Source organism: Photinus pyralis, unplaced genomic scaffold (genome assembly GCF_008802855.1).
Source record: "Photinus pyralis isolate 1611_PpyrPB1 unplaced genomic scaffold, Ppyr1.3 Ppyr1.4_LG6, whole genome shotgun sequence".
Taxonomy (NCBI): Eukaryota; Metazoa; Arthropoda; class Insecta; order Coleoptera; family Lampyridae; genus Photinus; species Photinus pyralis.
The window spans coordinates 12,388,651-12,404,175 of NW_022170663.1; the positions used below are offsets into that span (position 1 = coordinate 12,388,651).

Consider the following 15,525-nt stretch of genomic DNA (forward strand, 5'->3'; position numbering starts at 1 on the left):
TCTATATTTTATAATAATGATTCTGTGTAAAGCTGCCAATGCCCATTGCCCCTACATTAATGGAATGACATATGAAGCAATGCAAAAACAACCGAGTAAACGAAAATATCGGCGAGTTTTTGTATGAATGATTTTTTAAAAAATGTTCATTGAGTGTAAAGTAATGCAAATTTTTTTCTAGATGATGAATGGAATGGCCAATAAAACAATGGAAAAATGCAACCAAGTGAATGAAAATATGGGTGAGTCTCCGGTATTTATCATTTAAGTACAAAAATTGTTTGTTACGTGTAAACTAATGCAAATTTTACTATTTAGATTAATGGAATGGCATATAAATCAATGGATAAATGCATCCAAGTAAACGAAAATATTGGTGAGTGTTTTATAGTAGGTATTGATTTCTTAGAGTTATCAATTGAATGTAAGTTAATGCACATTTCTCCTGTTAGGTTATCGGAATGCCGTATGAAGCAATAGAAAAATGCAGCCAAGTGAAGAAGAATATCGGTAAATCTTTTGTGTTAAATAGTTTTTTCAAAAATTGTTAAGTAAATGTAAAAACAACACATTTTTCTTTGTTTAAATTAATGGAATGTCATATAAAGCAATATGGAAAAATGCAACCAAAGTGAACGAGAATAGGTACTCTAGAGAATACCTGTGAGTCTTTGGTATTAATGATTTAAAAAAAATTGTTTATTGAATGTACATGCACATTTTTCTTTTTAGATGAATGGAATGGCAAATAAAAAATGGAAAAATGTAATGAAGCGAATGAAAATAGCGGTGGGTGGAGTAAAAATTGTTTATTGTGTGTACCGCACGTTTTTCTTTTAGTTTAATGAAATGGCATATAAAGTAATGGCGAAACGCTACCAAGTGAATGAAAATTTCGGGGAGTCTCCGGTATTAGTGATTTAAGAATAGCTATTTTTTATATAAGACAATAAAGGGATATTTTAACCATTTTTAATTTATACGTCAAAATGGCAAGCGTCGCGTCGCAATCGTTTCCATAGAAACAGTATTGTCATATGTCCTGAACGTCATGTTATATCGTGCTTCGTGTTCCATTTGAAATAAGAATGACAGAGGCCATTAGCATGTGGTTCGTGCTCACTTTATCTATCCTCACGGTTAAAGAGCGACTTAGCTTAGCCTACTAATTTATACCTATTAAAATGTCAATTTAACATCTGCTATAAAATAAAATTCTTTATTGACAGTAAAGTAAGGCACATTTGTTTTATTTATAGTAATGGAATGGCATATTGGAAAAATGCAGCCAAGTAGTAAACGAAAATATCTGTGAGTCTTTGGTATTAGTGATTTAAAAAAATTTATTGAGTAGAAAGTGATGCACATTTTCTTTTTAGATGAATGGAGTGGCAAATAAAACAATTGAAAAATTTAATCAAGTGAATGAAAATATCGGTGAGTGTCTTATATTATATTTTTTTAAGAAATTGTCAATTGAATGTAAATTAATGCACAGTTCTCCTGTTAGATTAACGAAATGTCGTATGAAGCAATAGAGAAATGCAGCCAACTGGAGAAATATCGGTAAATCTTTTGTGTTAAATAGTTTTTTAAAAACTGTCAAGTAAATATAAAACATTCTTTTCTCTGTTTAGATTAATGGAATGTCATATAAAGCAATATGGAAAAATGAGAAAAAACAACCAAATGAACGGGAAGATCGGCGAGTATTAACTTTTTTTTGTTGAAAATATTCTGTATTGACCGTAGGGTAATGCACATTTCTCCTTTTAGATTATTGGAATGGTATGGGGAGCAATTGAGTAATCCAGTCGAGGAATGGGAAGGTAACAGGTAAGTGATACTTTTGTGTGAATAAGTTCGAAAATTTAAAATGAGTGTCCAATAACGTCAGATGTGATGAATTTATTCACATTTTAAGCTCAAACGCACCTTTCAGTCCCAGTATAAGTAATGCATTGACATGTCTTTGAAATACCCTATCAGCTCGAAGTTTCAACTCTCAAATATGATCAGTCCCGCCCTGTCAGGATGCACAAAAAGAGGAAATGCGATAATTATACTGTACTGGGAATTATTTAACAAAAAAAACCCGCTCGTCCTAATTATTAATGTCTTGTCATCTACCTATTTTCCTAATTACAGATCTCACATCCATACTTGCATTATTGATTCATTTAATTCAGAAAAGTATACCTATTACCAAAAAATTGCATTCAGATGCAATCATAACTTGTAGTGAAACTTGAATTGAATACCACTAAACAGGTTTCGATTCTTCGCTGAAACCTGTAGGAGAATGGCATACCATTTTTCAATTTTTTCATTCTTCTTTTAGAGTGACTATCTGACTATGTAAGACTAAAATTACAAAAAGGATAATATACAGGATGTAAATAAGCTTAAAATAAACATAGTCATTTGACACGGTTTTTGTTCACAACAGTCTCCGAATGTTCGTATCTAGGTATAAAATTCTTTCTTATTGTAATTATATCAGATTTGCATACACTCAGTAAGGCTCCACGATTGCATTTGCATAGGAGCTACGTGTACCTACGTTCGGAAATTTTTCAAAATTCGATTTCGGCATTTCTTTGTTTCAAAGAGGCAATTAAGAAATTCCTTAAGATCCGTAAGATCACTTTTGATTTTACCGATTTTAAACGCGAGTCGTAGACAACTATGACAATATTGCCAAATGCTCTTTCAGTTATACAGTAGAACAATCCATTTATTTAACTATTTAATGTAAAGAAAATTGAATATGACTTACCTACGCAGGAAAAACAAATGACATTTGGAATATTGAATTCGTATTCCAAAGAATGCACAATATCTAATGCCAGATTTATCTGGATTTATAATGCCTTAATCAATTAATTATTAAGGAATGTCAAGGTTTGAAATCAATTTCCTCGTCACATTTACCCCTAATTCACTTTAAAATGCGTTAAGGGAATAATTACAACCGAATTTCATGAGTGGATTTAATTTCCTACCATAAGTCTTATTATACCTTATACATTAATCTGTTATTTACCACCGAATTTTAAGTGGGTAAATTATTCCTTCATAATTTATAAAGAACTTGCATTTAGAAGTGCAAAAACTCTTTTCCAATGCGTTTGTCAGTTAATTATCAAGGGATGTCAAAGTTGGAAATTGATTTCTTCGTTATATTCACCCCTAAAGCATTTGGAAATGAGTTTATGGGTTAATCACCGTAGAATTTCACGATTGGATTTAATTTCCTTGCACAACAAGTCCTATTATAAGTGTCTTATACATTAATCTATTATTTACCGCTGAAAGTATGAAATTAATTCTTTAAGCATTTGACGATTATGTTAAAAACCTGGTGTAACAAATCCCATTATATCTTCTTATACATTAGATAATTTACTGGTTACCACACAATTTCAAGTTTAAAATTACGTGCTAAATGTTTATCAATGTGGGGGAGAGTATAAAACCGGGGGGTCTGACCGTCTGGGGAGTACTGTGTGTGGATGGGAAGTATGGAATACCCACAAATATAATCACAAAGGTACTAATGGCTTATAATTTTGGGAGAGAGTTTAAGATTGAGCCGTGTGGAGGGTATGGAATGCCCCCCCCCCCTCCAGCTAAATTCTGTGAATTGTTTCAAAACTTTTAAAAAACAATTAAAATCGATGTCCCTCTTTGAAAAATGATCACAAAGGTACTAAAGGTTTACCAATGTACCTCCCAGACCCCCGGTCTAAACTCTCTTCCCGATGTTAAACCCTTAGTACTTTTGTCATTATTTTTCAGGAAGAGCTTCTTTTCCTCACAAGTATTTCATATCTTCCCAATTCCCTGTTACGGTCCTCCTTGAAAAATGATCACAAAAGTATGTAATTCTTTGACTGAAACCACCCCGGGGAAGCTTTACAGATGCGTTTATCAGGTAATATCAAGGCGTCTAAAATTTGTCCATACCATCCACCCTTATAAGCTTGAAGCACACTTGTCCGGACGGAATCGATTTATGTGTTATACTCATTACCGAATTGATGGTTTAATTCACTCCTTGTTGTACATTATTTTATTATTCACTTCGATTCTCAGCTCTACAATTAATTCTTCAAATGCAACCCTACACAAAATGTCATGATGTGGTTATCACTTTCTTATCAAGAAATCTAGAAGTTTGGAATTAGTTTTCTCATTACATCTACATAGGTATACCCATAATACATTCTTAAATGTAATTATGGCGAATTTCCACCACTACAACTCCTATTTTACGTACTTATGCATTGATCTGTTTCTATTACGCCTAGAAAATTTTACGAGTTTATCAATCAACTCATCAACCCTTTAATTGACTCGTCGTAACTACTCTTATTATGCCTTTTAATCCTTTAATCGGTTAATCCACACCGTGTTTAAGGTTTAGATTTTCTACCCCTATTACATCTGACCAAAGACTACATGCACTCACTTACCTATGCAGATAGATACAGAACCTCTGATTTAAAATTGATTTCTTAACCATCTTTACTCTGCATCTTACCATACATTAATGGGTTAGTCAGTCCGTTTTACGTTTAAAATTAAATATTCCATTAAAACTTTTAATACATTCACTATCATAGGATCTCAGATTTCCCCATTACAACTATCACTATTATCTTATATTGCAAATACAACATAAAAACATTTCAATTAATTAAAAACCTAGACAATTTTCCATTAAGATCGTAACTCGGTTCTATAAACACTTACCTACACATAATCATCAGTAAATATAATTACATGCATAAAAAAATACAAAAACAAAAAGTTTACGATTACCTATAGTCACGCAATAGATAGAAGCGGTAAATGAGAATAAAAACAGCATCCCACTTCCTCCGTTAAAATTATTTAAACAAAATTAGGTGAACCATTCGGCAATGTCGCGCAGAAGCGCACAATTACTTGTTACCTACTCTACCTATTGTTTGATATTTCCTGATGCGCGCTTCTAAAGACTTTTCATATTATTGTTCGAGGGAAAACAAGCAGTTAAATGGTTTTCATAGTGAGGCGATATTGTGTGATCGATGCGTTGTGTAACTTAGAATATGTTTCAGCCGATCACTGAAAAGGAAAGATACAACTTTTGGACGAACAGCTCGGACAATTTTATACCAGGGTATGATTTTTGAAATATTTTCCATACGAGTAGTAACAAATTCACGGTCGCGATTACATAATTTGTTTATTTGCCCGTCACTATGTCTTATTTTACCTATACGTTTCTAGCTAAAGTAAATCAATAGTTCGAAATTCCACGAGTATTTCATTAATATATTAGTTATGGCTAATTATAACGAAACTGATTGAATTCCCGCTTAGAATTTCTTTTACATTTCAAATATAAAAGTTTAATGAGTGAGAACTAGTGTCAGAGTGTGCCAATTTCTCACCAAACAAACGTTCGTAGTTTGTATTGTTTCATCTTTAAACAAATTACTGTTGTGTTCATTAAAGCGAAATCATGCGAATCAAACCTGCTCTACTTGCCTATACATTAATTGTTAAATTTCCTTGCCGATTCCGTTGTTTTCTCTCTGGCCGAAAACTGTTCGCAATCAATTGGTTACAGACTGATGCATCGTCCTCAGGAACAACAAGGCTAAATCTCTTTGAAAAAAATCTGTATACAAACCAGCAGCTATTACTATACGAATTGAATTAATCATGCCAGTCTCGCTTGCGTGACTGTGAATTAACTTAAAAATGTTTAAATCTAGCGAAGTAATGGATATGTGCAAAAGAGTGACAGATAATTTCGTACCAGGTTTAACCTAACACCTACTTAATGAGTTTGGGGTGCGTTTGCTAGTAAGTGACGTAAGAACATTAAATTTAGAAATGAGGGTAAAAGCATAATGTACCTATTTTCGGAAAAAGTTTCTTATAGTTTGTGGCCCATATTAAATCTCCTATCGTGTGAACACTTCATTTTATACTATTTTCAATTAATATAACCCAATAATTACACTAAATCAACAATAACATTTATTAGTAACTTACAAATAGCTAGGCAAAAGAGCTCAGTAGCGCACCTTTGAATATAAATTTTGTGTTCAAAGGTAATACTCGATTTACATCGCCCTCGCCCATGCGGAGGAGCAAAGAAATTGATCAGCATTTCCATTTTCCGAATTCAATGATCAAATGAAGAAAGCCTGTGAATTTCTGTTTGGAATTTATTTATTTATTTATTGCAATATGAGTTTTTTAATTTCAATGTGCAACTCGAAAACTCTCGAAAGGTTATACAATTCTCTTGAAGGTGCTTTCCAGAGCTTTCTCTCTCAGGCCTTTATTCTCGTTTTTCAGGAAACACGCTAGATTTCCCGAGCGGAGAGCGCCTAAGTTATCGACTGATGTACAAAGTGTTTTAGGCTCTTAAGAGTTTTGTAGCGCTCACGAGCTAGGAGTAAGTGCTTTCCATTAGACCTTTTCCAGTAGGTACTTTTTAGTCCTATGATGTTCAATGATAAGAGTGCGTGGTAAGTTTCAGAAAGTACCTACGGCGACTTAAAAGGCTTTAGAAAGAACTGAGTACTTTGGAAGGTTCAGAATGAATTATAAAGTTTCTGAAGGGCGTCTAAAAAAACGCGGGAATTTGCAAAGGGCTCACAACGTTTCGGAATAACGCTAGAATATTCTGAAAAAGCGCTGAATATCACTAGAAAGAACTTTTTGGAGATTTCACAGCACTCTCAGCCTCAGCATTCTAAGAAATTCCTAATTTTTAAGTTTTCTCTAGAGCTTTTTAGATTTTTCCTCGTGCCACGAAGATTTCCACAAAAATATCCACTTTCCACTGTTCAATCCCCAAAATTTGCTTCAGTTCGGATAGCAAAAAGATCGTGGACGCTTTGGCGGGATCCCGTTACAATCTCCTACTTTTTACAGATTAAGTCCCTTGTTGAATTATTGTAGTTGTTAAAAAAACAGTTTTAATCCGGTAGGACACAATACGAGTAGTAACCTAACTTCTAACACATGGTATATCTTTATAGATACACCGGCCATTGCCCGACCTTACGATTCCAGTATGGCAAACCCTACGGGACGGAGACCAAGGAAATCTTGCACGTAAGTGGATGATATTGAGGAAAACATTATCATCATTTTTCCAGGATCTTCGCGACAAAGAGATCTTCAACGAGGTCCAGCGGCATCGCTACCGCGAGGACGATGCCCGAAAAATTGCATTAGTACCAATTTCCCGTGCCAAAGATCAAGCGAAAGATTACGCTTTAGACCCTCTCAACCGTTCCCCAAAGTACATTTTAGGCTACACAGGTGAGGGAAAGTGGATCGAAAATTGAACTAGCATCAATCAAGTTTAGGTTTCATTCCCACTCTCAACTTCCGCTATGGAAAATCTTTCGGGCGAACTGCAGATGACAGCATGGCGGATTTTACAGATAGTCAGAGTCGTCTCCGTGAAAAACGTGCAGAGATGCAGAGCCTTTTCCGCACCCAAAGCGCGCCCCGGATGGTTTCGATCCGTAATAGAGACGAAGTCACTCGAAGTTTAACTAACTACGAGACTCTGGGTAAATTTAACGGTGAGTGTAAAGTTCAACTTAAAGCTGTGCAGCTTCTTTGTTTTCAGGAAGGGAAATATCACCCGATCATCCCCCGATCGCCGGATATACGGGACATATACCGAGAGTTAAGGGTACCGAGGCGTCACTTTCTAAACGTTACAACACCGTCGTCAAACGCGGATTGGCGCTGCTACGCGAAGAACGACTAAAAAAGGAGGAACTGCTGAAAACTAGCTACAAAATAAATGAAATAATTAGTGAGGGTAAACCAAGGTATACGTACGTTTAGCAATTACAATTGATTATGGCAGTTGTATTTTTATTTATTTTCATATTTCATGGTATAACGTGAAGTGTGTTAAATATTTGCAGCGATACGTGCCGAATGCCGCTGATAGTTGATTTATTAACAGTAGGTCATTAGGGCATGCTTCCTTGAAGATATAAGGACGATAAAATGTAACTGTAATTTTTTAGCGGAATAAAGCAGTATTTTCAGAGTACGTCTGCGCATTGTAAAATGGATTTTAGCAACACTAACTGCAATTGTGGAGTGCGGAAAAGAATACCTGGAAATTGGAATGGATCTTGGAGAAATAATAAAAAAGGATAAATTAGCAACGGCAGGAAGAAATTAAGATATGGATTCTTAAACAATTTTTCTTGTTGTTTTATTTACCGCAAACATGTTGCTGTTAGCAGCAACTGATACCTCTTTTATTCGGTGTATATTTTTCATCACCTTCGGTGATTGGGTACAGACTCTGACACGTGATCTTGCTTAAATGCTTTAAGTAAGCGGTAGTTATTGCTGTTGCTTGCTCAAAGTATTAAAAGGAAATCAATCAACAACGTATTTCTGAATATATTAGCGACTCTATACGATTAATTCGTGTTATTGCATTAATCGCATGTTCTTATTGGTACAAATTAATGTAGTAGCATTTGGCTTTCGTGGAAATGCGCAAATATTCTGACACATTTCCACAAAAAGATCGTAACTGAGTATACGGAGAAAAACTGAATGAGAAAGCATAATAAAATTTATGAACTACTAAAATCTGAGATAGAACTCTTAAGAAATTGTCGGCGTGGGGCTCTTTAACACAAATTTCTTCAAAACCAAGTTGTATACGTAAGGGAATAAAGAACGAATCTATATGGGGGTTTTTAAAGCATATATTCATTATAATGCGTTGAGATTTTACGAGAGATTTTTTAAAGAGAATCTTAAATGGACCACGGACGGACAAACATGCACAACTATAAAGGATCTGAAGATCCTTTTAGTAATTAAAGGTAAACTTAATGGATACGAACAAAAACATTTCGGGGGATGCTTAGGTAGACACTGTTTAAAATATTCTTATTTATAATAAATCTAAATGTAGCACAACGCCATAATTAAGTTCTTTGATATAATGCACGGTTTCATTAAACATAATTTTCAAAGCGAGTCCTTCCTGGGTCATCGTAATGGGCACAAGCGAGATAATTTTGTTTTGAGTGCTTAGATAGAAACTGTTTAAATATTCTTATTTACAATAAATCCACATGCATCGCCCCTTAAAGAACGCTAATAAAGTTGTTTCATTTACGCAAAGTTTCATTAAAAATAACTCTCCAAGCTTTTTTTAAGTAAACGTAGGGTAGTAAAAATAATTTTGGGTGTTTTTAGGTAGAAACTGGTTAAATATTCCTAGGTATAATAAATACAAGCATGATCCCTTAAACAAGTCTAACGAAGCACTTTCATTTATGCACAATTTCATTAAAAATAATTATCAGAGTTGGTCGTTTCTTTTAGGTAAACGTAGCGTACACGAGCGAAACAGTAAGGGGTGCTTGGGTAGAATTCTTAATTTGTCATAAATCTATATGTATCATCTTATAAAAAACGCTAATAACGTTCTTAGATATATATGTACAATTTATTCGTTAATAATAATTTTCAAAGCTGGTCGCTTTTTTTTTAGGTAAACGTGGGTGCTAGTGACATCATTTTAGAGGCGCTTTTCTTACCTTCTGATTGCAGTGTATCTATGTACCTCTCGTTTTCTAATTTGTTTACGATTGCTTAATTGAACTATTTTTATTATTCTACTGTTATTGTCTGTTACACAAAGAGGACGAATTATTGCTTCTTTTTTAACTTGAACAATTTTTTAAACTTTGTTCCTTGTGATCCGTGACCTTTTTTCTTATTGGCAAGGTGTTTAGTTGTGCGGAAATGCTCGAAATTGTCGTTTATTCGTTCCAGAAAAGTACGAAAAATATACTTAAAAAGAATATAGCTTGAGCACAACGTTTTCGAACGTGTTATTACGCATCTTGAGAAGCTAACGAGTGTATGCCTGTATGACGCAAAATGCATTGAAATTTGAGAAAAAATTTTACGAACACATTTCATACAATGGCTATGTTTTAGAATCTTTTAGTTCTGTTTATTGTAAGCTTTGGTCATAATGCCTAATGCAAACGTTCAAAGTATACCAGTGGCGCGTGTGGGCAAAAATTGAGCATACTAATGAATATAGTAGGTGATTGATAAAAAACGAGCTTTGATCTGCAACTGGTTGTTTTTACATTTAATTGTGTTAAAAACCTTCATTTGTACCTACACAAAGTAGCATCAATCAATAAATGGCACACCAGTAGTATTTCAAAATGATCCTCGCTAATGAGTCATTCAATGTATGTACTACTCCTACAAATGTACCTAATCCCACCCCATCAGTCGAAACTTTACAGTTTACGTGATGTTTCGTTTATATTTGACCTGAAATCAATTATTTACTGCACCCTTTTTGTTTGGGGGTGATAATTAAACCTCAGTTATCAATTATTATACCAAACAATTCATTTTTATTTTACACAATCAATTACTTAGCAAAAGATCAATACAGAGTGGCGCTTTTTCGAGGTTTTTATTAAACTTGTGGTCATCTAAGAGGCATATTTTACGCTGATTTTTATTTGTTTTCTGTATACTCATTTTATCTGCAAAAAATTCCAAATACGTACCTTTGGGCAAGTAAAAACTCTCGAAAAATCCTATTAATTGCTGTAAATTTAAAGACATTCAGCTTTGTCGCTTTGGAAGAAAGGCATTTTTGTTACGAGGCTATTTTAAGTTGGTGTACTTGGACCTGGAAGCCAATTACCTACTTACTTTGTGCTTGTGAAGTAAAGCAGTCTTATTCTTCATGTCCTCTTCCACACCTACACCGCCTCCTTCCCGTCTTATTCGTCCCCTTTTTAACTCATATTTTCTTTACGCCTCCCTCAAATCTTGCTCATGCTTCCTACAACCTACTTCATACTTCTTCGCCATGCTTATTTGACTACTTTTCACCTCAATCACGTCATCCTCATCTACGATTTTTAAAAATGAGGTTTGAAATTCAAGGTTTACTTTCGCACATCTTGACACCTCACTCATTTATTGGTCTTAAGGTTACAATCGGTGAAGATATTGCAACAGCTTAAGAAAAAAAGCAATTCGGAGTGACAGCGAGTCCTCTCTCATTTTTTACAGGATTGACACTGACTGCACATTCGCACTTCACTGATGAGAGGTCTTCGTGCCGTTTCAAATTATAGTGGTCGTCGCTATACTAGCGGTACAGGTTGAACGAAAATCAAAAATGCATTAGATTTTTAGGGCATTTTCCAAAGAAGTTTGGTGCGCTATTATAGCCACTTTCTCTGTCCGTCCGTTTAACCAAAGATGCTTTTAGTAAAAGTAAACGTATCGCATATTGTAAACATGAAATTAATGTGCGCATGTTCAAGATGCGCAATATCAACTGATGTCTTATTTATCAAGATATCTTTTTGTAATTTTAATCACAGATGCTTCTGGTTAAGGCAAACATATTTCATATTGTAAACATTAGATGCGCGAACGTCCTTATTTACGAAGATATTTCACATAGAATTATTGCCATAAGAAATACATTGTAAACTTCAAAGCAAAAATGCAAGATTGATTCCCAAATGAAATACTAACTGTTTAGTAGGTATCACTGGTTTTGGAATTTTTTGTCTATCGAGTGACATAAACATCCAATATTTGAAACTTTTTTCGATAGCTCTCTTTGTTACTAAAATATTTGAATTTTTTTTAAAATTGGTATTTTCACTTGTTTCCAATTATCTACGAAACGAATTATTTTTTTCAAAATATTACATCGGAATATCCATCAGCATCAAAAACTACACAACTTTACCAATTTAATAAGACACCCTGTATAGCACAATTAAATTTGCGTATGCGCGAACTGCACAACGTCAACTTTTTTATTAATGGAGATATTTCCTTGAAATTTTAACCATAGACGCCTCTAGTAATGAAAAGCATAGCGCACATTAGCTATGTCTTTTTGGGAAGTATTGATCAACGTATGGAAAATGCGCTGAAGTTACTCCTTAGGGAGGAAAACCTTTTTACTTCATTATTCTTGCGGTCGGACATTTCAACCCGCGTAAAGACGGGAAAAATTACCCAACCACAGAGGGTTCTGCGTGTCGTAAGAGGCGACTAAACAAGTGTAATTTTTCTGCCAATCCCAGTTATTGGTAGGTGAAATATAAGACTTTGGCTGTTGGAGCGACAATTTACTGCATGAATGAATTTCCATACGATATCTTCTTAACTGAAAAATTGCGCGATCAAAATAATCAGAAGCAAAATCGTAGGTTACCATAAAAAGATCCCGAAGATTAATTATTTTTATAGCAATCTATCTCCTTAATTTAATAATGATACCAACACCCAAACTATGGTTGTCATTAAAACATTGAAAATTGATCAAATTTGCAAAAAGAACTCGTACAACAGTATAAGTTTTATTCTTTTTAATGTGACTTTGACTTACAAAAAAGATATTATATTATACCTTAATTTAGGTTGTGTTGTGTTATGAAAATAGCAATTTTACAATTGCGTTTTAAAAAGGGCACTTTTTATCTAAATTGCGTGACTGCCACTCTGCATTATAAAAAAGTAACGTTACAAACAAGTGTAATAAAACTTGCAAAGCATTTTATGGTATAAACGTAAAAAACTGACACACAAAGGTATATATTTAAATGAGCCCTATTTTTATCTTAACATTCATTTCAATGATTACTCGCTTTTATAATGAACACATTTTGCCAAAGTCACATGTCAAACGTTGAGCAAGCGAGGGTGCTTGTAACTTATGTGAGTACTTCACTGAGACGATCAGGACTGTAGCTAATCCGTGATAGGTTTCTCCCTTATTTTGTGCAGTTTAACGTTTTTTGTTGCCTTTGAAGCATAGTCCAATGGGGCTCGTTCAACAGCTTGAAAGCTCGGATTGGTTTTTCAGTAAAAGTTTTATTTCGAAAGGTGCAACAAAGTCAGCTAAAGATCGTAAGTAAAATTTTACGTTATACACTAACACTAACTGACGGATTTGAGTGAATTGATCCTCACCTGGGCAATTTTATTGCACTTCTCCCAATGAAACTTTGAAATGAGATCAGGCTCGGGCAACTCCATATTTTCAAAATCATAGCCAGTAGGTACATGCGCCTTTGAAATCATTAACAGTTTTTTTTTGTTGATTACATATTAATGCTCATCCAATAGAGTCGACGCGTTCCAATCGCCGAGATGCAAAGCGTCGCGACGATCTAATGTTCAGTGTTACCGTACCTGTTGGTCGTTGCAAACGCTCGGTGCTGGCCTTAGTTGCGCTCTACGTTCTTACGTAATTTTCTGGACCAAGTCAAATAATGTGAAAGTAATTAAATATAAACGGACAGACAAAAACTCATTAAAGTTTAAACAACAGGTCTTCATTCCAATGACACCAACGTCAAAACAAAACTCATTTAACTCCCAAGGTAAATTAATTTACGAATAATATATCTATGTATGTCTCTCGTAACAGGTGGTTACTTTTATATACCCGGTGATATTTCTGATACTCTTTTCCCAAAGGAAATTTGCGGAAATTGATCTTTTCACGAGTTTAAATCGAACAGGAAATTACATAAAACCTTTAAAAATAAGATTAATAACCGACTGTACATTTTGGCGAAAAGTTCTTCAAATTCTATCCACTTAAATAAACCTCGCGTCATTTTAAACACTAATTATCAATTCAAACTTAACAGAAAGCTTTTCAGCACGCGATTCGGCCTATTCTCGCAACTGATGGGGTATAAAGTTAACACATTTAATGCGAAAGAAAAATGGACACGCCGGAAAAACGGTGTTTAGGATAATCTGTAAAGCTTTGTCTTGCATGCAGAATCACGAATGACAGAATAATAATATACATATAGTTTGGGGTTGCGAAGTCAAATTGAAATGATGAAATGAATCCGAAAATGATGTAAATCTGAGAATGTCAATTCAAAAGTTATTTTTGTGGGGGAGGTAGATTTAAATATGTTAAATATTACATCTTAAATTCAAGAGAATAGCGAGGCTTACAATGTAGCATAATAATTCTCGCAAATTTTACATGTGAATTTGTCTTCTTGTAGTGATTGGTTTATGGAATTTTTTTTAATACCATTTTTTCTATTGAAAGACAAGGAATCAGTGTGGGGTTGTGTCGAAATATTTTTTGTTGTGTCTTTTTTTAAAACTCCTTTAAGTAGTTGGTAACTTTCCCATTGTTAATTTCTGGTGTTTTGTATTAGTCAGTCGAAAACTATATAGGTACTTCAGTTTAGATTCGTGTTTATATGGAGATGTCACTGTAAAAATTTCCCGGAATAGAAACTTCCTTCCTTTGTGAGTAAATCAATAATTAATATAGGTACATGCATATAAGATATTTTTTAGGAAATTTTAGCTATTTTTGTCCTGATGTCCTGATGTCCTGATTTAATTGAGCAAGTGACATATGCAATTGTATGCATTTTTTAAAATTTGGGGCAGTAATATTTGTTTTCTGAAACTACTTTCGTCTCTAAAAAGGGCGTTGAAAATGTGATTTTCCTCTCTAGTGAGGAAAGTAAAAACAATTGCTGCGTTAGTCTTAATACATTTAAAATTGAAATATACCCGTATCTTGATTGCTATGTGTGAAACTTCATTATTGCATACGATAATTTTTCAATTTTGATTGTAGTTTCAGAAAACTCCACTTTCTTCTTCAGTTGTACAATGTGATGATTGGTAGAGGAACGTATATGTTCAAAACGTCTGCCATTATTTTCGATACATAGGCCCCCGAACAAACTAGACGATGCTAAAGGGGAACAACTGAGTATAAATACAATTCGTAAGTTTGGAGAACATTCAATAGATGACGCACAGTTTGCGTGCGTGTCTGCGTGTGGATTATGTCAGTGTCATTATGAAAGTTGAATTTTTAATTTTGATTTTGATACATATTTCCGATTCATTATGAAGTACAATTATGTATACAGTTAATTACCAGCATGCAAGCTGAGACGTAAATGTTGCGTGACAAATTTAACAGATTTGTAAAAAGACATCGTTTCCCAAAAATGGAGTCTGAGGTTTTTAGAAATTGGTTGCAATTAATCAAGCCATCGACTGACTATGAATGAATGTTTAAAGGTTCCCCCAGTTGTCACATATTTGAATTGAATCGTAATAATTTACTGCATATTTTGTTTTTAGAGCTGCATGAAGTTGATCCTGTATCTTGTATAACCCTCTATATTGATGCAAAACACGAAAAGAGGTCTTTCTAACAAGACCAATTATGTGAAAATCGGTTAACCTAAACTGAAGTAGGTAGTGCCATTTTACTGAAGAGCATATTATGCTTCCTTCTTCAGTTATTAAGGGTGGGTCCTCTTAGATGTCCATGTCAGTCCGGGAAATAGAGACTGAAGATGGACATTTCCTGCAAAAAGAGAAGTAAATACAATTTTTTTCGTCACGGAGGATGACCTGGTGGTCAAAAATTGGAACTAC

General features: G+C 34.2%; 2 protein-coding genes across 10 annotated transcripts in view; both read left to right on the forward strand.

The window, feature by feature from the left end:
• The first annotated feature begins 176 nt into the window (after window positions 1-176).
• Window positions 177-8,405, forward strand: LOC116174823 (protein FAM166B-like). Of its 9 annotated transcripts, none has more exons than XM_031492819.1 (13): window positions 177-242; window positions 319-376; window positions 453-510; window positions 733-909; window positions 1,260-1,322; window positions 1,380-1,437; window positions 1,511-1,566; window positions 1,638-1,705; window positions 1,777-1,836; window positions 7,053-7,128; window positions 7,173-7,338; window positions 7,386-7,595; window positions 7,640-8,405. In XM_031492819.1, exons 7-13 carry the CDS (start codon window positions 1,543-1,545, stop codon window positions 7,876-7,878), a joined length of 843 nt encoding a protein of 280 aa, XP_031348679.1. In that variant the 5' UTR covers window positions 177-242; window positions 319-376; window positions 453-510; window positions 733-909; window positions 1,260-1,322; window positions 1,380-1,437; window positions 1,511-1,542; the 3' UTR covers window positions 7,879-8,405. The 9 variants fall into 9 exon arrangements, with proteins under 9 accessions (XP_031348679.1, XP_031348680.1, XP_031348678.1 ...); XM_031492820.1 differs by having other exon boundaries at window positions 733-789; window positions 841-1,322; XM_031492818.1 differs by having other exon boundaries at window positions 733-1,322.
• A 4,871-nt stretch (window positions 8,406-13,276) lies between these two features.
• Window positions 13,277-15,525, forward strand: part of LOC116174394 (prolactin-releasing peptide receptor-like) — an 84,241-nt gene continuing 81,992 nt past the window's right edge. The window contains exon 1 of the mRNA XM_031492310.1: window positions 13,277-13,466. The gene's annotated coding sequence lies outside the window, so the exon portion shown is untranslated. The remainder of the gene's footprint in view (window positions 13,467-15,525) is intronic.

Bases quoted from the DNA above. Each gene is read 5' to 3' on its own strand.
- LOC116174823 (XM_031492818.1), top strand. From the start codon at position 1,543: ATGCAGCCAACTGGAGAAATATCG. The intron at 1,567-1,637 runs GTAAATCTTTTG...TTCTCTGTTTAG, and splicing joins AGCCAACTGGAGAAATATCG to ATTAATGGAATGTCATATAA. The intron at 7,339-7,385 runs GTGAGGGAAAGT...AATCAAGTTTAG, and splicing joins GTACATTTTAGGCTACACAG to GTTTCATTCCCACTCTCAAC.